Source organism: Rhipicephalus microplus, unplaced genomic scaffold (assembly GCF_043290135.1).
Source record: "Rhipicephalus microplus isolate Deutch F79 unplaced genomic scaffold, USDA_Rmic scaffold_12, whole genome shotgun sequence".
In the NCBI taxonomy this organism is placed as follows: domain Eukaryota; kingdom Metazoa; phylum Arthropoda; class Arachnida; order Ixodida; family Ixodidae; genus Rhipicephalus; species Rhipicephalus microplus.
In genome coordinates, this window is record NW_027464585.1 from 29,578,965 (window position 1) to 29,606,256 (window position 27,292).

At 46.4% G+C, this 27,292-nt stretch overlaps 1 protein-coding gene across 3 annotated transcripts in view; it reads right to left on the minus strand.

Annotated features, from left to right (window-relative positions):
• Positions 1–522: 522 nt before the first annotated feature.
• Positions 523–27,292, minus strand: part of LOC119166710 (nischarin) — a 289,672-nt gene continuing 262,902 nt past the window's right edge. For all 3 annotated transcript variants that reach the window (XM_075882435.1, XM_075882433.1, XM_075882434.1), the window contains one exon: positions 523–2,830. In XM_075882435.1, coding sequence (XP_075738550.1) covers positions 1,940–2,830 — 891 coding nt within the window. In that variant the 3' untranslated portion in view covers positions 523–1,939. The remainder of the gene's footprint in view (positions 2,831–27,292) is intronic.

Below are 27,292 nucleotides of genomic sequence, written 5' to 3' on the forward strand. Positions count from 1 at the left end.
AGGCAATACTGGTGTATTGCACATGCATTACAAGGTTACCTGGTAGAATGCCTTCCCCAACAAAAACACAGCTAGTTCCCGAGTTCTGTGCATCTGCCCCAGTCTCATGTTTCATGGTTATGCTGGCATTCCATCAAGTGAAATAAACCAAATGGCCCAGATAACTCTTCTGTATGATTGACAGTATTATGCAAGCTAATTGCGAAGGCATTGAATCATGTGTCCTGCAATTTTTTCACAATTGGGCTTAAATGCGGTTTACAGAGAATGCATGCAACACCGCAGTATCGCTTATTTCCGAAGTGGCAGAAGTAGACGTTGACCATAGGCGTTCACACCGTGGGAGGGGGGAGCTCTATCTTGCAAGTCTCTTCCATACACTCACTTAGTCGGACCCATAAGTGAGTACAGGGTTCACCTTTGAAGGGAAGGTTCATTGCAGCACCCCTCCCTTGTAATAGGCTTCATGCCCCCCCTTCCCGTATTAGGTGACTAGGAGCGATTTCATTAAAAAGCTTTGACTCTGAATAACTGTAACTTTATTGAATTTTCACACTGCAAGTGACGCAAGCTGCAGTGGCAGGCTTTTGCACTCACACTTCACCCTTTTCATCAGTCCTGTCGTTCTAGACGAGGCAAACGTGTTTAACAACAACAGAGTCGCTAAACAAGCCATTTACGTTGAGCAAGACGACGGCATGCAGACACGTTTCACACATACTTGAAAATGCATCTGTATAGCACGGAGACTTGGGCAAGATTACGGGGGCATCCTTTGGAGCTGCTGCGAAACTTCATACATTGTCCATCGTACGAAACGCACTGTAGTTCAATTTGGTCGGTTGGCAACTTGGTCACACGTGCTCCCGCTGTAAGAGGACACTACACAACACATGGCAAGCATGTTAGACGCAATGCGGAGCCTGCGTTAGCAGTTCTTTCTCAGGTTGGGCCATTTTTCTTCACTGAAAGCGCGATGATTACAGTGCAAAAACAGGAGCAACAGGCAGCCAGAACTTCAGAAAGAAAGGTACTTGAAACACACACTCCATTGTACTTCATACAACTTTTACACATACTTCAGACTCGCAACATGCAAACTAAGCATGTTGTAGAATGTTACGACTTATGGTTTCACTGAAGCTTTTCAACAAAATTAGTTTAGAAACTGGCTCCCAGCTGTGAGCATGTATCCAAAACAGAACAGACAAGATTCTGCACAGTATGTACCGCTCAACCTGGCAATACAAGAACAAAAAATAACGCAACATAAGCGCTGAACATAACTTGTGTTTTCTCTTGTTGCCATCTGTCCCTTTCAAACTACAAGATGCAATACCACCTAGCCCAGTGATGCACCCATTTGCTGTTGCATTCTAGCCATGCAACTGCAAAATTAACAGCATTAAAGATCTATACTTGAAGTTTCAAGACTACAACTATATGACTAGTATAAGTCAGCTCTTCCAGCATTAAGGTTCCACAGGGTACAACATTGTGTTGCATTCCAGCATAGTTTCTGGGCCAACAGCAGGTAAAGAGAACTTGAACTGCTCAGTGCGCACTCCCCAAGAAATTGCAAACCGTTCCTCTGGCTTCTTATGACACAAAGGCATATCAGCGTGCACGAGCAGAAAATGACAGTTCATACATGTGCTGCTGTAGGATGATGAAGATTTTTTAAAATGCAAAATACGAGAACACACATGAAAAAAATAAATAAAAACTGGGTTGACTTAAGGTTCACAGGACTCAATCACAGAAGGCCACCATGGAAGCACAAACACAGTGCTGGATGGATTGTCAAAGCTAGAGTAGCCTATTAAAAAGTTGTCACATTCATGAGCAGGCACAAGGCCCCTTAGTTGCAGCCACCCGCACTGTGTGTTACAGGGATGCTGTAAGGAGCGAATTCGAGGGTGACTTCTGCCAATTGCTGTCAAGAGTTCCTAGCAGCCAGAAAAGCCTCGAGGAATTGGCTGCGTGTGTCTCTCACTTGGAACCGTGCATCAAGCTGCTCTCCCCCTTTGAAGCTAATTCTCACACCAAAACCACACTTTCTGAACTCGTCTACGGATGTCACTGATGCTGGCCAATACTCGGGGAGCTCAACGTCCACCACGGGCGATGCAACGTTCCACGTCCTCTGCACTCGAAACGGCTGAACTGTGTTGAATACATCCTCGACCACTAGCACTATATCTTTGCGCACCACAAGAGCATAGTGCAACGTTCCCGCATCAATGCCGTTTGAGAGTATGCGTCCGCAGAACCGAACATCGCCAACAGTCAACGTTCCCGCAGCAACATGTTCCACATGCTGTGGCGAGAACTTGTCCCGGCACTCCAGGCCAAAAGTGGCGGCAAACTGGCGTGTCAGGTAATCGGCGTCCTCGGCCGAAGCGGGCATCAAGATGGTACAGGCTACTCTGGACTGCAACTCTGTTCGTAGCTCAATGTAGCTTCGATGCGGTCCCCTGAGAAGACACTCTACCTGTGAAGGTGCAATCGTTGTACACAGTCCAAAGTGTGGCACCACCGCACCACTGCTGCCTTGCACTTTCTCAAGCTCGAGCAGATTCAAACCGGCACAGTTGGCCACGATGCAGACTACGCTGGTTGCGGCAGACGGTGCTTCAACGCGCGTGCACCATGCAACCCACTCGGGTGCATGACCCTTGGCTTGCGCCTGTAACTGGTCCTGAAAGCTCGGCTGCTGAAGACCCATCCGCAAAAGCCAGTCGGGCAGAGCAAGTTCACCCACAGTTTTCCCTTGGTCCGAGTCACCTGGTGATATGGGCAATGTTGGCACTGGCTGTACAGGGTGTGGCTGCATGAATAAAACACAAGAAATCACCATATTTCGATAGCATGAATACAGTGTGCAAAAGTGATTTAGTTGGTTGATCTACATGATGAGACGGGCCAAGAAGACAATAACTCAAGACAAACAATGACGCAGGGCAGGTGCCAAGACATCAGCACTTGCCCTCGTTATTCCCTCTTTTGTGTTTTGTGTAGCAGTCTTCTTGCACTGCGTTGGTTAAGCCGGCCTGTTGGTACATGCTAACACTTAGACTGTGTTATATACCATAGCATAAATACATACTGAACATGTGCACACACACATATATATATATATATATATATATATATATATATATATATATATATATATATATATATATATATATATATAGCTCACGGCTGGTTGTTTTTTCATCCACTTTTCTTTCTTCTTATTTACATTCCATTGGTTTTAATAACTTCCCTTTCCCTGTACATTCCTTGGCATTACTGTCTGTTAGATCTCATTAATATTGTGTCAAAACACGGAAAAACGAGCCCTCAGGTATACACTTCTTTCCCTTATACATATATATTATATATATATATATATATATATGCACACGTATCCTGGCCTCGGAACAGTACTATGTCTATCTACATTCAGTTTCTTGAAGAAATGTACGAGTTTAATTTGTTTACACACTTAAAACTGCAATGATCTCAATCTCAATTTTTATGTACATGGTGCAGGCGCTAAGTTGTAGTAATGTGTCATTAGACTCATTACGAAGCCACCTGAACCTATCGCTCTTCTTAACAGGGCTGTTCTAATTGTGGGTGAGGATCAGACGACCCCATGCAAATGGAGAGATTGGAAAAGGCCATGAGGTACATGAACATAACATGGAGGCACCGTCATGATTAAATGTAGTCTTTAATCACTTGGCTCTATGCCTTGGACCTTCTTCGCAAGGTGGTTGCAAGCATGATTGACCAGCTGTTGAGAGGCACCAAAGTGCGCTTGACACCATCATGAGTATGTTTCCAAGAGTGCAAGTAGAAAACAGGACAAAATAAGGCTCAGCTCAATGTGGCAGTCATATACAGTAAAACCTTGGCAATGAAAATCTTACAGCGTCAACAAAATATTATATTGTTACGCTCAAGGAGGACCAGGACGTATACGGCTGAAGGGGCCGTTTATTTTGGTCGCGAAGAGAAGCGCCGGAGTGGCGAACAGGTTGATGATCGCAGTGTCATCGTCTTCCTTCTTTCTCTAGCTTGGGGCAGCCAGCATGTTCACCCATCTTCGTTTTCTTCCCAGGCATGCGCAACATTCCTCCCCTCGCAGACGAAGCCCGCCGGGCGAGGTAATTGATTCACCTTGGTGTATACAATTTCAGTCGAGCGACATGGACTGCTTGGGTTTTAGCGGCTCTTCTACCATTTCTCGTGAGGCGAGCTATTGTGTACGTCACTTCAGTGATTTTGTTGAGAACAACAAACGGTCCGTCATATGTGGCCAAGAACTTTTGGCATAACCCGCGTCTACGTACCGTAGTCCAGAGCCACACTAAGTCGCCTGGATGGTAAGTTACAGGCCGGTGGCGGACGTCGTAGCGTGCCTTCGATTTTCCTTGTGATGTCAAAGTGCGTAGCAAGCAATACGACGCGCCTCTTCTGCAAGGCAGAGGATTTCGGCGACTGAGAGGTTCTCGTGCGCCGAGAATGGCAAAACTGTGTCGAGTGTGTGCCGTGGCGGTCGTGCGTACATCAAGAAAAAGGGGCTATAGCCTGTTGTCTCGTGCTTAGCAGTGTTGAACGCATACGTTATAAATGGCAGCACGTCATCCCAGTTCTTGTGGTCGGATGCCACATACATAGAGAGCATGTTTACAATTGTTGGTTGGTGCGTTCCATGAGCGCATTTGTTTGCGGATGGTATGGCGACGAGTGACGAAGGCGGGACTCACTCAATCGAAGCAGCTCTTCTACTATATCAGCCGTAAATTGTCGTCCACGATCACTGATGATCACGTGAGATGGGCCATGTCGGAGGATAACGTGATGCAGCAGGAACACAGAGACGTCACTGGCAGTTGCGGTTGGTATGGCCGCCGTCTCGCAGTAGCGCGTGAGGTAATCAACGCATACAATTATCCAGCAATTGCCCTTAGCAGACTTTGAAAAAGGGCCCACGAGGTCAATGCCCACTTGTTGGAAAGGTGTGCTTGAAGGTGGCAAGGGCTGTAGAAGACCAGCTGGAGTAGTAGATGGGCGTTTGTGGCGTTGATACTGCATGCAGCTGGCCACATACACCTCGACTGGCTGTCGCATTTCTGGCCAAGACAAGCGTTCCTTAGCACGGTAAAGCGTCCGCGCAGAACCTAAATGTCCGGACGTAGGATCGTCGTGCATAGCACTTAAGATCGCTGTCCGAAGGGTTTCCAGCACTACCAGGAGGAAACGTGCGCCAGTGCTGGAAAAGTTCTTCTTATACAGGAGTCTGTTGCGTACACAGAAATGGCATGCCGTAGAAGCTGTGCAGAGCAATGATAGCCTGGTGTATTTTCGCTGTTCATCTTTGAAAGTGCTGAGGTCGGGAAACTTAGGTGACACAGAAGCTACGACGTGGTCGAGGTCATTGGCGTCAGACTCTGTAGTGCTCAGTGGCATGCGCAAAAGGCAATCTGCATTGGCGTGTCGTCGACCACTTTTGTACGAGACTATGAAGTTGTACTCTTGGAGCCGAAGTGCCCAGCGCGCTAGATGGCCGCAAGGGTCCCGAAGGTTGACGAGCCAACACAATGAGTGATGGTCGGTGACGACTGTAAAAGGGCGTCCATATAGGTAAGACCGAAACCGCTGAATCGCAAATACTACCGCGAGGCATTCTTGTTCTGTGACAGTGTAATTCTGCTCGGACCTACTCAAGGAGCAAATTGCATATGCGATCAAGTGCTCGTGGTTACCATAACGTTCAACTAGGATGGCACCAATCCTATGCTGCTGGCATCCATGTGCAGTTCTGTTGGAGCTGATGGGTTGAAGTGTTGAAGAACAGGCCGCGACATCAGGAGGAACTTCAGTTGACGAAAAGATTAGTCGCACTCCGGATCCACTCGAAGGGAGTATTCTTCCGAAGCAAACATGTCAGCGATACGCGACGTCGGCAAATTTAGGTATAAAGCGGCGAAAATAGGAGCAAAGCCCAAGAAAACTGCGGAGCTCCTTAACAAAGCGCGGCGCAGTGAGCATTTCAACGGCTGCTGTCTTTCTGGGGATCTGAACAGATGCCATCCTGATCGACTAGGTGTCCGAGAATAAGGGTTTGTCGGTCTCCGGTGGCATTTATTTGAGTTTAGAACAAGGCCAGCGTTTCTTATGCAAGTCAGTACAGTATGCAGACGTAAATTGTGTTCGCTGAAGGTTCTGCCAAAGATGACGACATCGTCGAGATAGCACATACAAATGCTCCGCTTCAAGCCACGAAGAACTGTGTCCACAAATCGCTCGAACGTCGCCGGTGCGTTGCACAGTCCAAATGGCATCACGTTGAATTCAAAAAGGCCATCAGGCGTTACAAAGGCTGTCTTTTCTTTATCTTCAGGATGCATGGGAATTTGCCAATAGCCTGATTTTAAGTCAACAGAGGAAAAGTAAGAAGCCGAATGTAGACAGTCTATGGTATCATCAATACGTGGAAGTGGATACACGTCTTTTTTTGTTACAGCATTCAATCGGCAATAATCGACGCAAGATCTCCAGGATCCGTCTTTCTTTTTAACGAGAATTACTGAAGCTGCCCATGGACTCGCCGACTCCTGAATGACTCCGTTTTGAATCGTTTCGTTCACCTGCTCATTAATAATCCGCCGCTCGGATGGCGAAACATGGTATGGCTTTTGTCTATTCGGATTAGCCAAACCAGTGTTGATCGTGTGACATGTCCGAGAAGCAGGGATTAAGGGCGTCTTGTCTTTCTGCGCAAAGTCGAATGCAGAAACGTGCTTCGAAAGTACATTCACCAATGTCCAGCGTTCACTTGTGCTCAGCGACTTATTAACCATTGACAGAAGAGCCGTTTCCAAACTGTGACTGCGATGCTCTTCCGGTGCACCTCTAAGCTCGGTCACCAGTAAGGCCTCGTTTGGTCCACGGACGACGGCTAACTTTAGACCATTTGGCAACACCACGGGTTCTGTGGAGCAATTGACAGTCCATAAACCAACGCATCCACGTCTGATCGACCCCACACAATGTGGGATCAACACATTATTTTTCATGCAGTTGGTGTACACTGGTTCTACGTTGGCATCAAAGTTGGCGGAATAGCTATCGGTGCAATCAACAGGAACACGAACAGTTGATAACGATGGTATGATGGTATCGCCACAGACACACAACGTCTCACCATCCACAGGGTTTTCCAAGAGTGTTGGCGGAACGTGATCACTCAAGAATATTGTCCCTGTGCGGCAATCGACAGTTGCACCACACTCCCTCAAAAAGTCCATACGCAAAATAGCATCATGTGTCGCCTGTGGAATAATCACGAACTACGTTGGGATAACCTGGCCTCCGAGAAAAACGTCAGCTTGACATACACCAACAGGATGCAGTGGCTCACCACTCACTCCGCAAAACTTCGAAGCTTGGTTCCACTTAAATAAAACCTTCCGTCCTAAGGTATCTTTAAAACACGCACTCATGACAGAAATGGTTGCCCCTGTATCCACCAAAGCCATCACAGGCACATTGTCAACAAAAACACGTACTTTTTTTCTTGAGCATCAACACAGGAGGTCTTTCTGACATAAGCATGTCTCCGGCGACCTCACCTCCATCGGCCGTGCTTGCTAGTTTTCCTGTGGCAAAGGAGACATGTTGCGACGCAGGGGTGAAGGAGAACGGGGAACACGAGGCGGTAGAGGCGTCAAGCTCCTGTCAGATGTAGGGGAGTGGTTCCGGAAGCTGCGTGTACAGTAGTCTTCGTGATGCAGCAGGTGTGTTGCCCTAGGGTCGTCGTGCAGTCGAACAGACGATCGTGTGGAGTGTTGTAGTGGGCCATAGTATGTTGCTCGCGGGTCGTCGCGAAGTCGTTCGGAAGGCCGTGCAAAGTGTGATGGGTGGCCATATAGTGGGGCTACACGTCGACGGTTGCAAAATCGGGAAATATGTCCTGGTACACCACAGTAGTAGCAAACTGTGAGAGGTCGAAACGTTTGTTCGTCGATGAATCGAACATCGTCTTCCCTGGCGTAGTGGGTTGGTTCGTCCCATATATCATAGGAATAGACCGGGCGTCGCGAAGAAGGCGGACGCTGAGGGCGTCGGTCATGGTGAGGAACTGGCAAGCGTGGTACTCTCCTTGGCTGTGGGGGTGCGCTGTACTCAACAGCTGCTGCACTAACCATCAATTGCCAAGGGGTCGTAGAAGGCGGCGGTGCAGTCACAGCCTCCCGTGGCACATATACCGAACGTTGGTCGTTTACAGAATGGTGATAAACTGCTGAATGTGTCTGTTCTCTATAGCAAAAAAGTTCTTCGCGAACAATCTGTCTAATCTTCTAGGACAGGTCTGGGCAGGAGCTTGTGTCGATGCTGGCAACCGTTGTAACATTTGTGAGCCGGCTGAAATTTGGAGCAATCCTGCGCATTTTCAGCTATTCTAAAGTTCTGCAATGCCGAATGATGTCGGACATCGAGTTCAGGTGCTCTTTTCCGATGAGAAAATTATAGACATCCTCAGTTATGCCTTTCAGCAAATGTCCTACTTCGTCTTCTTCTGACATCTGATCATTGACCACCTTGCAGAGCTTGAGCACATCCTCTATATACGTGGTACATGTCTCACCTGGAAGCTGCGCACGTTGAGACAATGTCTCAGCCCGCTTCCTTTTGACGCTTGAGTCGCCGAAACACGTTTTCAGCTCCGCGACAAAAACGTCCCACGTGGTCAGTGTGTCCTCGTGGTTTTCGTACCACACGAGCGCAGTATCCGTAAGGCAAAAGACCGCATTGCTGAGCTGAGTGGCGGCACCCCAGCCGTTGGATTTGCTGACTCGCTTGTACTGGACGAGCCACGTGTCGACATCTTCTCCCGATTTTCCTCCGAAGATTGGCGGGACTCGTTAGTAGGGCACAGAACCTATAAGTTGGCCTTGAAGCGTCAGATGGCTGATCTTGGGCCATCACTATCGGCGCAGGCGGGAGTCCGGCAAGGCGGCGGCTGCGGCGAAGTCCTGGTAGTGAAACTCACGTCGTTGGGTTTGTCTTACCCACCACCTCCACCAATCTGTTACGCTCAAGGAGGACCAGGACTTACACGGCTGAAAGGGCCGTATATTTTGGTCGCGAAGAGAAATGCCGGAGCGGCCAACAGGTTGATGATCGCAGTGTCGTCGTCTTTCTTCTTTCTCCAGCTTGGGCAGCCAGCATGTTCACCCATCTTCGTTTTCTTCTCAGGCATGCGCAACAATATATATTCTGAAATTCCTATCACAAGAAAGTATGGAATATCAGCATGCTACAAAAAGCTGGCATACATTTTTATTGTTTTCATTGCCACAACGTCCTCAAGAGCTCTGAAAGGTTGTCAGTGAAGTTTTTAGACATCACTGATCCTACATGTGCTCGTAAATATACGACCTGTGTGCTAATGTTTAATTAACAAACCAGGGGAGTGTCGGGACCGGTGACAGCTAGTAGCCCCATGCTATTCTTTATACAATGCTCCTCAGGAGACGAAGGTACTGCACCAAAAGTGACTGACCGCTTTGTATGTGATAGACAAAGGCCTGAAAATTTTAGAACCAGTGTTCTTAGTTGATAAATGTAAAGCAGTTCTTAGTGAATTGCCTGCACTTTAAGTCTCTCTGCCTGTGCACCCTTATGATTGCCTCCTTAACTTGTAGTAGACCAAAACTAGTACGGGACGGTAAGAGGGTGTGACGAATATGTTTGGCTGGTTATGACCCGCCTAATGTGAAAATTCTGTCGCGTACGTCGTCAAACCTTTTCCTACAGGTAGGTGTGGCACACACCCACATAGTACCATAGGCCAGTGGTTTTCAAATGGGGGTCCGCGGACTCTAACGGGTCCGTGAAGCCATTTCTATGATCCGCAAAACTCTCACCCACATTTTTCTTTAAGCATGACTGTGCCCTGTATTGATGAATCTTCCAAAATAAAGTGGTCTGACACGTTTGACGTTTTTGGTAGCAATAAAAGGCCCCCGTTTCACGCTCCAGTTGTGTTAATTTACCTACGTACCTCCCTCTCTGCCCTCCGCTACAAGGGGTCCCCCATCACTACCACTAGTCCACAAGGGGTCCCCGACACATCCATGGCTGAGAACCACTGCCATAGGCCATGGTGTGCGGGCATGTGCCGCAGGCGATTGTTCTCTTCGTTCCTGGGCAGGTATATAGTACTTTCAGACATCGGTAATTTAAATGCGAGACCGTTGAAGAAAACCGCCAGCATTGACCCAACGAATGCAAATAATATATATCAGTGTTCCCAGCAAGAATCAAATCTTAGAATTCTGTGTGGCACAGAGCCATGCCAGGTCTCTGAACTGCTTTAAAAAAAACCTTATGCAAGTGTTGGTTGAACATCAATTCTGGTTGCAGGGCTGGCTATCTAATTTTATATACAATACATATTGTTACGCTGAAGCGGCAACAGGTCGATGAAAGAAGAGGAGAACAAAATTGCCTGTCATGGAAGCAACTCTGTGTTGGCGCAGCTACCCGTAGCCATTCATTCTTGAATAAACACGCCCTATTGTATAGTTTTAATGGAGGTGCTGGGTCACGAGGATGACAGCACTTCAGGAGGGTGTCGTGAACAAGATGTGTTCGTCTAGAATAGTAGCCGTGAGATAGGATACGAGCACCGGAGTGTGCGATAATATTTACTTCAATGATACAGGCGTCATGTCGGGTCAACGTCTATTGTATACATAAGCGCCATCCTCTAAATTTAGTCTACGTAGCACCACCATCCTTGCAAGCACAAGCTCTACATATCAAAGGGTGGGCTAGTTGGTATTTCATTTTGAGAGCGACTGCAGCACAAGGAAAGACATGGGACAAAGAGACCAACAAAGACGAGCATCGACTTTCAACTAAAGTTCATTTTGAAGAACAAGCAAGTCAGCAGTTGTCATCTTTGGTCTCCTTGTCCCGTTTATTCCCTTGAGCTGTAATCACTCTTGCGCTTACATACAAGCATACTGCTTCTGGTGTTGGCATTGTTTGCAATCGTTATAACTACTGGTTACCTAACTCTTCAACATATGTCTGTGTGTGCAAGATTTACACATATCTTTAGTGTCACTTTTTACAATTTCACTCCATGAAAAAAATTACACCACTCTTACATTCCCTCCGTCATGGTAGATAGGATCTGCTAAATTTTTATTATGTGCCGATCACGGTGGTGTTATGAATGCTTTCCGGGAGGTTTAAGGCCATGCCAGCGCCATGGGGAGGTGCAGGCATGCCCAACAATCATGCACGTTGAACAGGACAGGCACCGTGTTGCTTGTTCTTACACCTTAGTCCCATTATCACACTGTCTCCCCCTTGCCCCTCCTCTCATATAAAAAGCATATACCGGATGTTTCAAGAGATGTGTTCAAAGACTCAAAAATCAGAAAAACGAGATATCTGCACACTGCCTTCACGATTCCTTTTCCTTTAGTGGCAGGCATCTAAAGAAGGTTATATATGTCTTATAAGGGTGCTTGCTTGTGCGAGTTGGTAGCTATTCATTGTCACCTTCTTGTGCACTGCTTAAAAGACGGACACTTGGGATGAAGGAATAGACGGACAGAAGCGTAAACTTTCACGTGAGTTTATTGGACAGACACATGATGCTTTTATGCAATCGCATTTCATGGTTACAAAAAAGGTTTACGAAAATGAATCGCAAAAATATTTATACAGTACAATTCAAATGACCAGACATGCCGAGGTACCACGTACCTATCACACATTTTGCATTATGGGTTAAGAAGCATCATTCCTTTCTGCGTCACTGCCAAAGAAGCCATACTGACGCAGTCATCTTCCAGGCAGATAATCTTGGACGCCTCAATTATTTCGCCCATCATCTGATTATTGTGCCTAGCGGTCACCATAGTTTTACGGAAATCTGGCTGGCATCCGCAATCTGGACAATGCAAGCCTAGGTAGCCTTGCATTGATTTGTGCACATTGTTGTAACGCTCTCGCATCCTTTCGTTTATGCACCTGCCCTTCTGATCTATGTATTTCTTTCCACATGTGAGTGGAATCACGTACACCACTTTTTCAACGCAATTCACAAATTTGTTTCTGTGGTTAGTTGTGCACGCACTTGTTTCCTTCACATTTTTCTTTTCTCCTTTGCAGAAAGACTTTTTTTTTTTCTCCTGTGAGAGGTTTTCATTCTGAAATTTTTGCTCCTTCTGCGCCTTTTTGACTGATTTCAATAGAGAGTTAGCCACTGACCTAGTGATGCAATCTAGATACCCAGCTTGCTGGAGACGACCAAGCTGGGCTTGGAAGCTTTCTTGCACCAAATGATGGCAAGGCTTCTGCAAAGTTTTCTTTAAGCACGTGCTTGCAAACCCTCTTTTCACAAGTTTTGAGTGACTGGAAGAAAAGGGGAGCAAAGGTTTACGGGTGCACGGCTCATATATTTAGCACACATGAGGACCCCGAGCTTAGCCGCAAGTCCAGAAACCTGATGGTTCCTTCTTCCGCCAACTTGTGGGTCAGCGTCAAGAAACTCAGTCCTTCCTGAAAGTATTCCAATACATAAGCCGCTTCGTTTAAGCGTTGCCACTAGAAAATCATCGACATAGTGGAACACTCTTTTTACCCGTGCCATATCCAATGAGCTATAGAGCGCTTTGTCATACTGTGCTAACAGCAAGTCGCGATACAGGAACTAATGCACACACCCTGCTTTTGTGTTCACATGTTATGAATGTCGATCATAAATAAAATTAAATAGGCTCAAGGAAACTTCCTTTCGCAACAAGCAGACGAGCAGAATTGTGTCACTGTCAAGATAATTACAGAGGGGTAGTTATTCTGTGTTCGTTAAAGTATGTGTGCTATGCGTGCTACAATTGTGAACACCAACCCCACACCCACACAACAAAGTCTGTTGATGGTTGATACAGCAATGCTCACTCACAGAAGATTATGATAATTGTGCTCTTCTGCATTTGGGTCTCACAACTGAAATAGGCTGGATTTCATTACTTCACAATTATTATCAGAGGTTACTTCTTCAAAATCTCAAAGCTGTAATGAGTTCTTTGCATGAAGGACTTCATTTCTCAAATTTGATCTAACTGCTCAAATCTAGGCTTGTGTGAATAGTGAATATTAGGTTCAAATCGAATAGTGATTCTCGTTGAATAATTTCGAATCGACTTCAAACACAGTCAATCCCAGATATATCAAACTCGGATATATCAAATTATTGATTATATCAAGCAGCTGAGAAATTCCCTTAAATTTTCCATAGAAAAGTATGGGACCGGTGCATCCGTATATCGAACTCCCCCAGAGTGGGACATCCACTTTATCGAACGTTGCGTTATGCCGAAGCCCAGAAAATGCTTTTTTCCTAGCAAATATTCATAAATTTGCAGCCTCATTCTAACAATATGTGATCCCTTCCCGCAGGCAGGTGATGAAAATGTGGTGTTATTTCATCCCACTGATCTGGTTCGTTGAGTGGCGCTTGCGAGTGCGCTGGTATGTTTGATGCGCAATATGCAGGTCTTAACGCACGGGCATAGTGTTTTTCTAAAAGACTGATCGCCAAGGAACACAAAATGAGAATGCGAAGTGACTCGGTGATCTCGTTGCTACGTTGGCGTTTCCTTCCTTGTTTGTTAGAGCTCAATGGCATGTGAGCCTGAAAAGCATGGCCTTCGAGATGTGCAACCTCGTGACATATTTTTAGTATTTTTGGTTTTAAAATGAATGCCTCAAAGGCTATGCTTTTCCTTGTTTTTCGCATCAAACCAGCTGAAAGCAGCGCTGCCAGTTACAAAGTTACAAACAACATCGATTGAAAAAATTGAAAATCGGGCACTCGCATGAAATAAGTAAACATACTTATCGCACGCGCCTGGAATGTTCCGAGCGGTAAATATGAAAAAGTACATTTGGCCAAAATAAAACATTTGAGCCAGGCAGTGAGAAAGTTGGCTGTTTGATGGTTGAAAGAACCAGGAAGCAAACTTACGAGTTAAAATAAACCATAGTTGACAATTTGAAGGAGCCTGGAATAGTTCAACAACACAGCCAAAACTGCTACGAAACGTAGAAATGGTGCCTTCTCGCGGCATCCATGTAAATGGAGGACGCAGGAGCCCAGCTGGTTCCCTCCACTGGGGCATATTATAGTTCAATATAATGGCTGCAGCCCAGGCTGCTCAGGATGTGGATGAGATTGGATTCACATGGAACGCTGTATTCACTATTGATTTGCATCACCGCCTCATTTGCACACCTCCAAAATATGCTTTTCAACCGAACAAAATAACTACTACTCGCGTATTCTGTGCCCCTTGCCTTGAAAACGGCTAATAACAATGTTGCAAGAACGGAGCCGTACTGCATAATCTTCTTCCTTTTTTTTCCCCTCAACGAGCACATGCGTGTTGGTGTTTTATTTCTCTCTTCTTTGATGCTTGGAGCAAGATGAAAGTTCTCAGATGCCTGCAATGAAAACTGGGATAGCGTTTGAAGAGCTGACATTTAAAATATATGATGGCAAGAAGGAATCTGTCAGGTTTGAACAGCTACCTCGATTCCATAGATGAATCACGAATGCCAGCATGTAACCTTTGTCTACCTACTCTTATATGAAAGTGACGCTAAAAAATAATCGCAGATTTAAGAACACAATCTCAAGAAACTGAAATGAGAAGTTTAGCAGAAAATACCCAATGCATAGCTGCCAACTTGGCAACAGAGAAATTCGTAAAACCCCGGAGCAGGGAAGGGGGTGCGGGGAGGGGGAGTTGCCAATATTTTTTTAAAATTTGTAGCTGTGATGGATTTGCCTTTAGTGACAAGCATAATCATGTTTTGCCGCCATAAGTCAAATTGACGCTCTAAACTATTTTCCCCCATTTTTGGTACACAAAAAAAAAGCATCGCGAAAAACAAGAGGGAGGAAGAGGGTCCCAAATGCAAGTGCAAACATCAGCGTTGCGGTCTCATAATGGCTTAGAGTGGCCGAACACACGAGGGTATAATTTCCCACTAAGGTGAGAGTCTCAAACGGGGAGCGCGAATTCTCTTGAAATTTCATGTCATCAACCCCCCCCCCCCCCTTCCGCATCCCAACCGGCAAAAAAATAGATTTCAGTCAACAACTTGCTTATGTCTTCACATGTGAATGTATGGGACGGCGCAGCCGGCTGCCGCAAAAGTGCGGGTCAACGCTTCTGCTTTGCTCGCTACTAGATTCTTAGGACAGGAAAACCAAAACGCTTCTAGCCTTTTTTACGTCTTTGCCTGCTTTAATCTACCGCTGCGTCAGCCACGTGTCCTCGAAGCTCCTAGATCGCTATCGCTTTGCCGCGACCATGGTTTTGTGTGTGGCGGTTGCGGCAAACAATAGTGTTGTTTTCAATTCACGTGCCTTCAAAACTAAGTCGTTTTATGCTATCTATGATTGCAACTGCCATGGTTTAGTCCACAGAGTTTGCGAAAAGCAGCGTTGCTTTTACTGGTCGAGCGTTGGCCGCGTGCACACTTTCGGAGTTCTGTCAGTAACGTCGTCGCCATACATGATCGTGTCGAATGACAGCGGTTTCGTCCACAGCTGTTGTGGTAAAGACAACCACACGCACTGTACAAGACAGTGCGTGCGCTGGTCCCATGCGTACTTCAAAAGCTTTAACCACACTAATCTTGATCGGCCTTCATTTGACAGTTTCGATACTAAAGTTCGTATCACACGCCGTGATTAGAAAAAGTGTTTGGAACATTCGAATTTCAGCCCCATGGACACATGAATTTGGCTGGGAAAGTTCAAGAATTCGTATCTGCCATGGTTTCGCATGACTAAGACTCTACTGTACGTTTAAATAAACGCCTCTCAAATTCCTTTATATTAAAATGCAGTGAGCTCCCAAAAACCCTGGAACGGACTGACATAAATTTTTGTCAATGCGGCCAGATCTCGCACACAAATTTAGATTTCCAGGAGATTTTCATGGCAACCGTACAAACAGAAGAAACGATTGAAATCCGGGACTCTCCCAAACAATGCAGGAGACTTGGCAGGTATGCGATAATGATAACACCAATACATATTTTTCTCTCTTGGTGGCGGAATATAGCACAACGCCGGTTTTGTGGCCTTCTCGACTAGCTACGGCAATGCACCATAGTCAATCGCAGAGGCTATGTTGTTTTACAATTTTTTTTTTTTCATAAAATTTCAGGCAAGATTTGTGAAATTGTAAGCACAGTCGAAATTCGTACATTTTACAGAAAAATCGGATGAGGAAGGGTCATGCTGCCTTTTAAACATGATCTACCAGCAATAAGTGCATAGCTGAGCACGTTTGCTGTTGCATCGCCAATAATAAACGTAGTAATACAGTAATAACAAAAGACAAGACATACCCCAGCAAGCCTCTGATGGCAGTTCTAGCCTAACCAGAAGACCTTCAACCAAGCCTGAAGTCAAAACAAACATGCACAAATTTACCTACATGAGTAATGTTGTGGTTCAAAAGTCAGATATACTGCGTGACGCAACAGACATTTAAATTATTCATGTACCAATATTGGAGCTATGATATAGTAAATGTGAAGGACAAGTTGCTGAGAGGAAATTTCCACGGTCTTGTTGTGCCAACCAGTACAACGGTGATACCAGCGATTTCAAGAAGAGTTAAACAACATGAATATAATGCCACAAAACGACGCGAGACCTCGAATGTCCTTTACTGAACATGTAGAATCTACAAGCCATCAAATTGACTAGTCAAGCACGCATGTTCTGGCAAAAAAAATAATATTAAATAAGCTAGCATCCTTCCTGCACATACAGACAACTGCCCATGTGATGAACAGGAGTGATGGGACGCTTCGAACAAAGTACACTTGGGGCTTACGTCCCATACGTAGGCGTATTTAAAGAGACACTAAAGAGAAACAGTGACTTGGTTTAGATTGACAAACTGCACTCTGAGAACTCTAGTGTTTTATTTTTCAGTATCATAAAGAGAAAATAAAGGGTGAAGTTTCATTTTCAAGTTTCGTACTGAAATCTCCGCATGTGAAGAGATATTTTAAAATGCATTTTTTGTATTTTCCGGACACTGGCTTGGGGAAATTTTCTGGACCTTTGTATGCTAATCTACAGCACCTAAAAATGACAATGCACTTCATTTTTATTGAGCTGAAGTTATGTAAGACCCAGTAGCTGCCTTCATATGACATCGTGGCGTTCAGTACAGGAATTTGAAGGTGGCGTCTCCACCCGTATTTCCTTTTTACGGGCTTTCTCGCTTACCAAACGTTGTGTCACAGTAAGAATGGCATTTAACTCTTTTGTATCATCAATTTTGTTATGGTAAGTTTGTTTCCCGCACCCTCAGCACTTTCTAGTAGTTAGTCCAGCCACTCAACTTTCAGAATCAATTGGAATTTGTCCGTTTTGGCATCATAGAGATTTTTGACAGAACTTAGCGCGAACGAATGTGAGTGTATTGTTAAACAAGTGCACTAGGCTGGCAAACTTGACAGAAGTGCGTGTCCCTCGTGATCATGCTACAGTGACATCGAAGTTTTGCAATGAAAATAACCTTTGCAAGCCTAATATCAAATTAAAATGACAGCTTCACAATTTGACAATGTTGAGCAGTAATAATTGCCTGAAATTTATGCCAGATATTCAATAAAGAGCTGTTCCTAGGAGTCAGGAAAAATTTGTTCTACAAAAAATATTCACGAAGGTCTGCCATGCGTTCAAAATGTCGAGGTGGCCTTCTCTGACAGTTTCCAGCTGCTTTGGTTTTGCTTGCCTTGTTATATCAGACACAGGGTCGCATCTAGTGTCACTAGACACTCCTATGACGTTGTCATCACGCGCGCATTGGTGTGCACCAGCGCTGCAAAATACATGCGCTGCTTGAAACTGTCTTACGACCCCACCTGAATTGAGTGAGGACGAGCTTAGAGTTCGAGGATGACAGCACCTCAGGTTCAAGTTATATGGTGACAATGTTTTGTGTCATCCTGAGACATCTACAGTCGTTCATGGGTTTGTTTTGTTTACATCCTCAAGTTGTCTACTCTGCCGCAAATGCGTATAGCTTCTGACCTTTGAGCGCAATATTATAGCTATCCTGGTTAAGTGTGTACTCCACACTTTGTTTGGGCACAATGTGCTAGCGCTGGCTGCACGGCTTCTCCCAACAGCAAGAAGGCCTCCGGAGCAGGTCTTGGCCCTGACTACAAAGCAGTGCGATACGTTTCAGAAGTGCGGGCGATATTGGCCCTTTTTTTAAAATGATATGCGTAAAAATGCAAAAAAATATGCTTGGATGCATATACTGAAACGCCAACCTATGTGGAGTGAGGTGGCTTATGAAAAGAGATGATGCTAGATGAAATAACAAAGTTCACTGGACATCTCATTTATAGATGGATTATTCACATCACAGGTATCCATCTATATCAGCACACCTGGAGACTCGTAGCGCAAGACAACAAAAGTTTACTGAAGAAAGTGTACGAGTACACTTGCGTCTCACGAAAAACTATGCAATGCTTAACCGAATGGCACGAGCAACAAAGCAGCACCACGGTTCTGATTTTGTTAGTCTATGTGAAGAGAAACATTTTGTACAACATTCATTATTTTTTATACTGTTCCTGGGTCATTTATCCACAAAATGTATATTATAAATTTTTTTGTTTCGAATATTTTTGCATATATAGTGTTTTTTATTTCACTGTTAACCAGCTGGCGATCGAAAATTCCACACTTCTCAAATTTTTCTTCATTCTAAAATATTTTTGTTGCTCTACAACGTATATTTTTTGCAAAGAGCATTTATTTTATTTTTTGCAAAGATTGGTATGCTGATGGTTTTTGCAAAGATTGGTATTTTATTTTTTGCAGCATATATTTTTTGCGAAAATTGGTATGCTGCAATGCGTGCTGGAGTACTTTTCGAACAAGCAATAACGACCTTCCAGAGACATATGAAAAACAAGCATTCTTGCGTGGTAACGAAAGAGTTAAGGGATTGTGAAATCGTACTTGACTAATAATAGCAAAAAATAGTTTTGCTTTTTCACGTCCCTTTGGATACGCTCTGCCTTTCTTATGGCTTTTATTGTGAACAAGGCTCCCGCATGAGATGCCGAAATGTCAGTAAACTGTTCTTTTGTTTGGTCGAAGACCCTGTGCAATGATGATATGATGATGGTATATGTTGTTTAATGGCGCAAGGGCCATTGATGGCCAAAGAGCACCAGGAAATGATATCGGATCTGAGCAATGGTTATGTTAAATGGCTGTGAAAGGCCTAAGATTTTGCGCTCTCAAAGTGCGTAAGACATATATTTATTAAAATCATGAAAGTGAAGTGAAGCATGCCTGGTGAGAATGAGTCTTAAGTTATCATGACACCATAGAATAGGAGTGTTATATTAGCACCGATACCTCGCCAGTGCCCTTGGTCCCAAGGGCCGAGAGACAGGTGCTCTCTTTGGATGTAGCATCAGCAGCAGCAGCCTCCTTTCAGAGGCTGTGCTACCGATCACTTGAGTAGATAACATGGAAAGTACTTACTTCCTTTAAGAATGCATTCAATGCATTATATTTAAAAAGAGGTTCGCGACCAATAAACATAACTGAATGAAGGGATATGTGTTCCTTGTACGCTAGTGGAAAATGTTTTTTCCTGTAAGCCTCTAGCTCAGAGCATTCAAGGAGTATGTGGAGTACGGTAAGTGGACGGCAACATCTGTGACAGCTGGGCGGGCCACCACCGGACAAAAGGTGTGTGTGCGTGCTGTGTGTGTGTCCTATTCTAAGCCGACAGAGACTGACCTCTGTACGGCGCGTTTTCGACGTGGGTGGCCAGTTACCGAGGTATGATTTGATCAAGTGTAACTTGTTATGAGTTTGTAGATCCCATAACTTCTGCCAGTAAGCCCTGAGCTTTTTCCGTATGTTTGGTTTTAGGTCCATTATAGGGACAGCAACTGGAGAGTTGGCAGTGCTTCAGTTGATTGACGTGGCGAGCTAGTCAGCCAACACATTTCCTTCGATCTCGCGGTGTCCTGGCACCCAGCACACGACGATATGTTGCTTGGAAGCATAGGTTGCGCAGAGTATTGAATAGAGGGATATAATTATAGGGTTTCTGTGTTTTTTTTTAGATTTTTCAACGCTTTTACGACACTCAGGGAGTCTGTGTATATAACTACCCTTGGCGTATTTAATTCTTTGATGTGTATAACGGCTACGAATAACGCGTAAGCCTCGGCTGTAAAAATGCTTGTGCTGGTGGACAGAACGACGGCATCCGAGAAGGATGGGCCAACCGCCGCATAGGACACGCCAATATGGGACTTGGATTGGATTTATAACCCGCGTCCCAATATGGGACGTGGGTTATAAATTACAGGGGGTTTATTTAAAAACACGGACAGTGGAACTTGTAGAGACGCTCTCAGAGAAGGCCACTAAGATTGTAGTCTTCTTCACTCGCCTGCGCTGCGCCTCTCGAGCCAATCCGCGTTCTTCGTTGTCGTTGCTATCTCGCCGCTAAATGCAGCTATGCACGCGGCATTACTCTCCCGCCAGAGTGAGCGTCGTCCCGATGCTCAACAGGTAGAGATGCAGCCAGCTGGTGTTTACATCACTGAGAGTGGTAATGTTTCATGCGGACCACGTGCACTGTCGCAGGCAGATGCTGGCGACGTTTCGAACAGGAGGAGGCGTCGGGCACGACTTCGTACGTCACGTCACTAAGACGGCGCAAAACCTTGTAGGGTCAAAAGTATCGGCGTAGGAGTTTCTCTGAGAGGCCTCTTCGTCGTACAGGAAACCAAACCCAGACTCTATATCCTGGTTGATAAATGACGAATCGATGGCGAAGGTTGTACCGTTAGGCGTCAAGTTGCTGCTGGTTCATTATTCTGACACGGGCAAGCTGCCTTGTTTCCTCGGCGCGCTCAGTGAAGTCTGTGGCGTCTGTATCTGAATCATTGCAATCGTAAGGCAGCATGGCGTCAAGCATTGTCGTAACTTCTGTGCCATGAATTAGTGCGAACGGCGTCATTTTTGTTGTTTCCTGGCGCGCCGTATTATACGCGAATGTGATGTACGGCAATATTCGGTCTCAATTCCTGTGTTTCACGTCGACGTACATGCAAAGCATGTCAGCGATTGTCTTGTTAAGTCGTTCTGTAAGCCCATTCGTTTGTGGGTGGTAAGCTGTCGTCTTCCTATGCGCTGTGCCACTGAGCGTAAGCACAGTGCGCAATATCTCGGCTGTAAACGCGGTGCCTTTGTCTGTTATGACGACAGCTGGAGCACCATGTCTCAGGACAATGTTCTCAATGAAGAACTGGGCCGCTTCAGCTGCAGTGCCACTCGCGATTGCCTTGGTCTCCGCGTATCAAGTGAGGTAGTCCGTCACCACTATAACCCATTTGTTGCCGCTGTTCGATGTTGGGTATGGGCCCAGCAGATCCATTCCGATTTGAGAAAACGGGGTTTCTGGCACGGGCACAGGATGTAATAGCCCAGCGGGTTTGACAGGTGGTACCTTGCGCCGCTGACAGTCAATGCATGTTCGGACGTAATGTTTAACCTCTGCTGCGATTCTTGGCCAGTAATATTTTTCATTGATGCGTGTCAGTGTTCTTGTGAAACCGAGGTGGCCCGCAGTGGCTTCGTCATGGCAGGCTTGTAAAATTTCGCTGCGGAGAGCTCCAGGAACTACCAGCAGATAGCTTCTACCTGTTGATGAAAAGTTCTTTTCGTACAGAATTCCGTCCTGTAAATAGAATGACGATAAGTTCTTCGAAAACACTCTTGGTGCATTGGCGGCTCGTCCGCTCGAGAATTCTATAAGCAAGTTGAGCTCCCGAACATCTTGTTATTGCCGAGAAATGATAGCTGCATCAACAACTCCTAAAAAACCTGGGAAATAATCATCCTCTATAGCCGGTGATTCAATTGGTGACCTTGACAAACAGTTGGCGTCTAAGTGTTGCCTTCCGGACTTGCAAACTACGGCCATGTCGTACTCTTGTAGCCGTAAGCTCGATCGTGCTAAGCGTCCAGATGGGTCTTTCATGTTGGTGAACCAACAAAGAGAGTGATGGTCACTTACGACTTGCTAAGCGCGGCCATATAAGTACGGGCGGAACTTCGCAACTGCCCAAACGACGGCCAGACGCTCCTTCTCCGTTGTTGAGTAGTTGGACTCGGCGCGTGTCAACGTTCTGCTAGCGTAGTGGACCACTCTCTTCACACCATCTTGGCATTGGACAAGAACAGCACCTAGGCCCACATTGCTGGCGTCTGTATGGATGGCTGTTGGTGCATTCTCGTCGAAGTGAGCGAGGACAGGTAGAGTTTGTAGACGCTGTCGTAGCTCGTTGAACGAAGCTTCTTGCTCTTCACCCCATACAAATGCAATGTCTTCCCTGTAAGGCGGGTGAGTGGAGAGGCGATGTGTGCAAAGCCTGCTATAAATCGCCGGTAGTAGGCGCAGAGACCCAGAAAACGCCTGACCGCTTTCTTATCAACATGCCTTGCGAACTTTTGCGACGGCTGCCGTTTTATCTGGGTCAGGCTTCACACCTTCGCGACTGATCACGTGTCCCAGGAACTAGAGTTCTTCGAAGCCAAAGTGGCATTTTTCCGGATTGAGTGTGAGTCCAGTGGACCGTATGGCTTGAAGGACTGACAGTAGCCGCTTTAGATGCTCTTCAAACATGGCCGAAAAAACTATCACGTCGACGAGGTACACAAGGCATGTTTTCCATTTCAGGCCAGACAGAATGGTATCCATTAGTTTCTGAAACGTGGCTGGGGCTGAGCATAGACCGAAAGGGAGGACTTTGAATTCATAAAGCCCGTCTGGCGTCACGAAGGGGCTCTTTTCTCGGTCGCGCTCATCTGCTTCTATTTGCCAGTATCCACTTTTAAGGTCCATTGACGAGAAGTAGCGCGCATGCCGTAGCCTGTCCAAAGAGTCATCGATCCGTGGTAATGAATAAACGTCTTTTTTTGTAACATGTTTCAGCTTACGATAATCGATGCAAAAAGGCAAGCTGCCATCTTTCTTTTTTACGCGTGCTACTGGCGATGCCCAAGGACTCTTTGATGGTTGGATTACATCATCCTCTAGCATCTTCTTGACTTGCTGCTGGATTACCTCACATTCTTTCTGAGCGACGCCATATGGGTTCTGTCAGATCGGTCTTGCTGTGTCTTCCGTTAATGATGCGATGCTTAGTCGGAGGCGTTCGACCCACTCGTGACGTCGATGAGAAGCAGTCCTTGAACTGGTCGAGCAGCTCCATAAGACGGCATCTTTCAGTCGGTGCTAGACTCGGACCGATATCAACTGGCGGTGTATGTGGAGATGATTGAGCTGTGGCTTCCCCTTGCATTAGAAGACAGTCGTGAGAGTAGTCGAGCTCTTCGAGGTACGCAACAGCCGTGCCTTTACCGATGTGCCGGCGCTCATTCGTGAAGTTGCTCAGAAGCACCTCTGCGCGCCCATCCACTAAGCTGACGATGCCGCGAGCGACGGCGATGCCTTGGCGAAAAAGAAGGGCAGTGATGCGTTCGGCTATGACGTCCTCATTACAGTGCACATCGCAACACACGGAAACAAGACTACATGACAGTAGTGGCACGCAGACGTCGTCGTCAACCACACGTAACACCCTGGGTTCTTGGTCTGGATCTTGGGTCACAGACTTGTCAGCGGCGAATGTGATCACACCATCGCGTATGTTGACCACAGCACCGTACTCTCTTAAGAAGTCCATTCCCAGTATCATAGGTTTGCAGCACTCCTGTAGGATAGAAACGTGGCTACAAAAGCCACATTCTCAATCGTGAGCCTTGCTGTACATTTTCTGGTGGGAGTCATTATCTGGCCTCCAGCATTTCAGATATAAGGGCCCGTCCATTGCATCCTGACTTTCTTAAGTTCGTCTGCCAATCGTTCACTCATTATGGAGAAATCTGTACCCGTATCGACTAAGGCCGTCACTTCAACGCCGTCAATCGTCACAGCGAGGTCAACAGTCACAGTTTTCTCGGTGGAGTCTTTATTGTCGTCTCTCGCGTGTTTCGGCAGCAGTGGGGGATTTTCGGCAATTCGACGGCTTGCAACCTTCCCCCCAGAGGTCGCTGCTTTTTAGTTTCCCCGCCAGGGGCTGGGAGACCGACCTCTGACGGCGTCAGCAAAACTACGGCGGCTTGGTGAACCAAAGCGAGCAGGGGATGATGAGCGCGTCCGGAAGGTAGAAGAGCCTTCCCGCCTGCCAGCCTGGTCGTCGTCGATGAGGGCATGGCTTTCGTCGAACTGTCGGCGAGTAGCTGTAGGTGCACTACCACGGTATTCAGCTCGGCGACGTGGGCAAAAACGATAAATGTGTCCTGGCTCTCCACAGTTGTAGCAGAGTGGTCAGCGATCCGCGGTGCGCCATATGTCGGTCTTCCACATATAGGGTCGCCTGACAGAATCCTGCTGAGCCCAGGCTGCCACAGGATACGGTTCGAGGTACTGCGGCGCTGGCATGGGCGTGGGTCGACGAACAGCGTCTGCATAGCTGTATCCATTCGGCTGGTAGGATACTTCTGGAGCCAATGGACGACGCACAGCGTTTGCATAGGTACACGAGTTTGGACGGTGCGGTGGAGCGAAATACTGCTGAGGAGAGGCAAACGCTTGTCGAAGTTCATGGCGAACGACTTCAGCGACGGATGCTACCGTGGACTCCTGCTGCGGGGGCGCCTGTGACTGCAATGTGTATTTTGCTTTCTCCTTCGCGATCTCATCACGCACGATCTGTCTAATCAGGTGGCGTAGAGAAAACTCGTCGTTTGCGGTAAGTGCGGTGGCGCCTGCAGCTGCGCAGGTGGCCGGGCGATCGGTACCGTTGCTGCAGCGCACGCTCTATTGCGGTGGCCTCCCTGGTGAACTCGTCCACTGTTGTCGGCGGATTGCGCACAAGACCAACAAATAGCTGCTCTTTGACGCCCCTCATGAGATGGCTTAGCTTTCGAGCCTCGGGCATGTTGGGGTCTGCGCGGTGGCACAGACGCATCATATCCTCAGCAAACATGGCGACACTTTCATACAGCTGTTGGGTGCGTCCTTCAAAAAGGCGTTGTGCATTTTCGCGTCGGTCCGCGTTATCGAAGGTGTCAAGAAACTGACGACAAAACTCCCATGTCGTCAATGTTGCCTCCCGGTTTATAAACCACGTCTTCGCACGGTCTTCAAGGGCGAAGTATATGTGGAAGAGCTTTTCATCGAGACTCCAGTAGTTCAATTTAGCTACCCGTTCAAACTGCTCAAGCCAGTCTTGCGCATCTTCGTTCGGCCGGCCATGAAATGGTTCAGGAATGCGCATATTCTGGACCGTCACCTGTTCAGGACTCCTTGCCATTTCTTGAGTAGGGGTGGCTGTCGAAAGTGTTGCTCCCTTTAAAAGGCCAAATTCTGGTTCAAGACCTTGAAGGCGACGGCTTGAGCGGTGCACAGGCGTCTCCACGCGTGGCTGTCTCGTAGGGCTGGATTCGGGGCTTCTCACAGGGGTGCTGATCATGAGGTGGTAGTACCCAGCACCTCCACCAGTGTTGCGGGTTATAAATTACAGGGGGTTTATTTAAAAACACGGACAGTGGAACTTGTAGAGACGCTCTCAAAGAAGGCCGCTAAGATTGTTGTCTTTTTCACTCGCCTGCGCTGCGCCTGTCGAGCCAATCCGCGTTCTTCGTTGCCGTTGCTATCTCGCCGCTAAATGTAGCTATGCACGCGGCAGTATAATATTCTGGGCAGTCATATTTATGTTGCAGCTCTAAGAAATACATCCGAATGTGTATCGGGGAGGCATGCTTTGTGACAGCTACGAAAGATGTGTCACAGTCTATAACCTGCCACTGCCATGGCGGGAGCCGCAGAGCAGGGGGATTGAGGTGGTATTCAAGCAGCGAAACATCTGTTTCTTCAGCTAGGTCTTTAACACGCAGCGAGAAAGGGCGTGCCATTGCAAGCCGATTGCAAAAAAGTTGAGAGCTGGACAGGTCGTTGATGGTGGAATATGCGGGTTGCTCACTGTTCGCATTTACTTTAAGGAAATATATGAAGGAAGAATATGTTCTCTGCAGATGGAGTGACCACTTGTCCGATTCCACATAAAGGCTTTCAACTGGGCTTGTTCTAAAGGTGCCTGTGGACAGGCGGATGCCTTGATGATGAACAGGGTCCAACATTTTCAGAGCGTTTGGCGTGGCAGAGTGGTAGACTACTGCCCCATACTCAAGGCGTGAGCGTATAAGGCTTCTATACAGATTCATGAGGCACTTTCTATCGCTGCCCCACGTTGTTCGTGAAAGCACATTTAAGATGTTCATTGTTTTCAAGCATTTATTTTCAAGATGTTTTATGTGCGGTACAAAGGTTAACTTTGCATTGAAAATTATACCTAGGAACTTATGTTCTGTGTTTACGAGTAGACGCTCACCCTTAAGGACCACTTCAGGATGAGGGTGCAAGCCTCTTTTTCTTGATAAAAGGACACAGGTGCTTTTCTGTGGGTTAACTTTGAACCCGTTTTCATCAGCCCATTTGGATACCTTGTTAAGGGCAAGCTGAACCTGTCGCTCACAGATCCCAAGAGAACACGATTGAAAACCTATCTGCACATCGTCGACATATGTTGAATAAAAGATATTACGTGGTATGTACAGACGGAGAGAATTCATTTTTATAATAAAGAGCGTACAGCTGAGCACCCCACCCTGTGGCACTCCGGTTTCCTGTACAAATGTTTGGGACAGAACATTGCTCACTCTAACATGGAATGTACGATCAGACAGATAGCTTTCAATGACACTGAACATATTACCGTGTATACCTATGTGTGAGAGGTCTCTCAATATTCCAAACCTCCATGTAGTATCGTAGGCCTTCTCCATGTCGAGGAACACAGATAAGAAAAACTGATTATGAACAAAAGCCTCACGTATGTGTGCCTCAATACGTATAAGATGATCGGTGGTAGATCGGCCCTCTTTAAACCCGCACTGGTATGGGTCGAGCAATTTGTTTCTAATGAGTGGAGGAAGCGGCAATTAATCATTTTTTCAAATAGTTTGCAGAGGCAGCTTGTTAACGCTATAGGTCTGTAACTTGATACAGTAGAGGGATCCTTTCCCTGCTTTAAAATTGGAATTGTAACA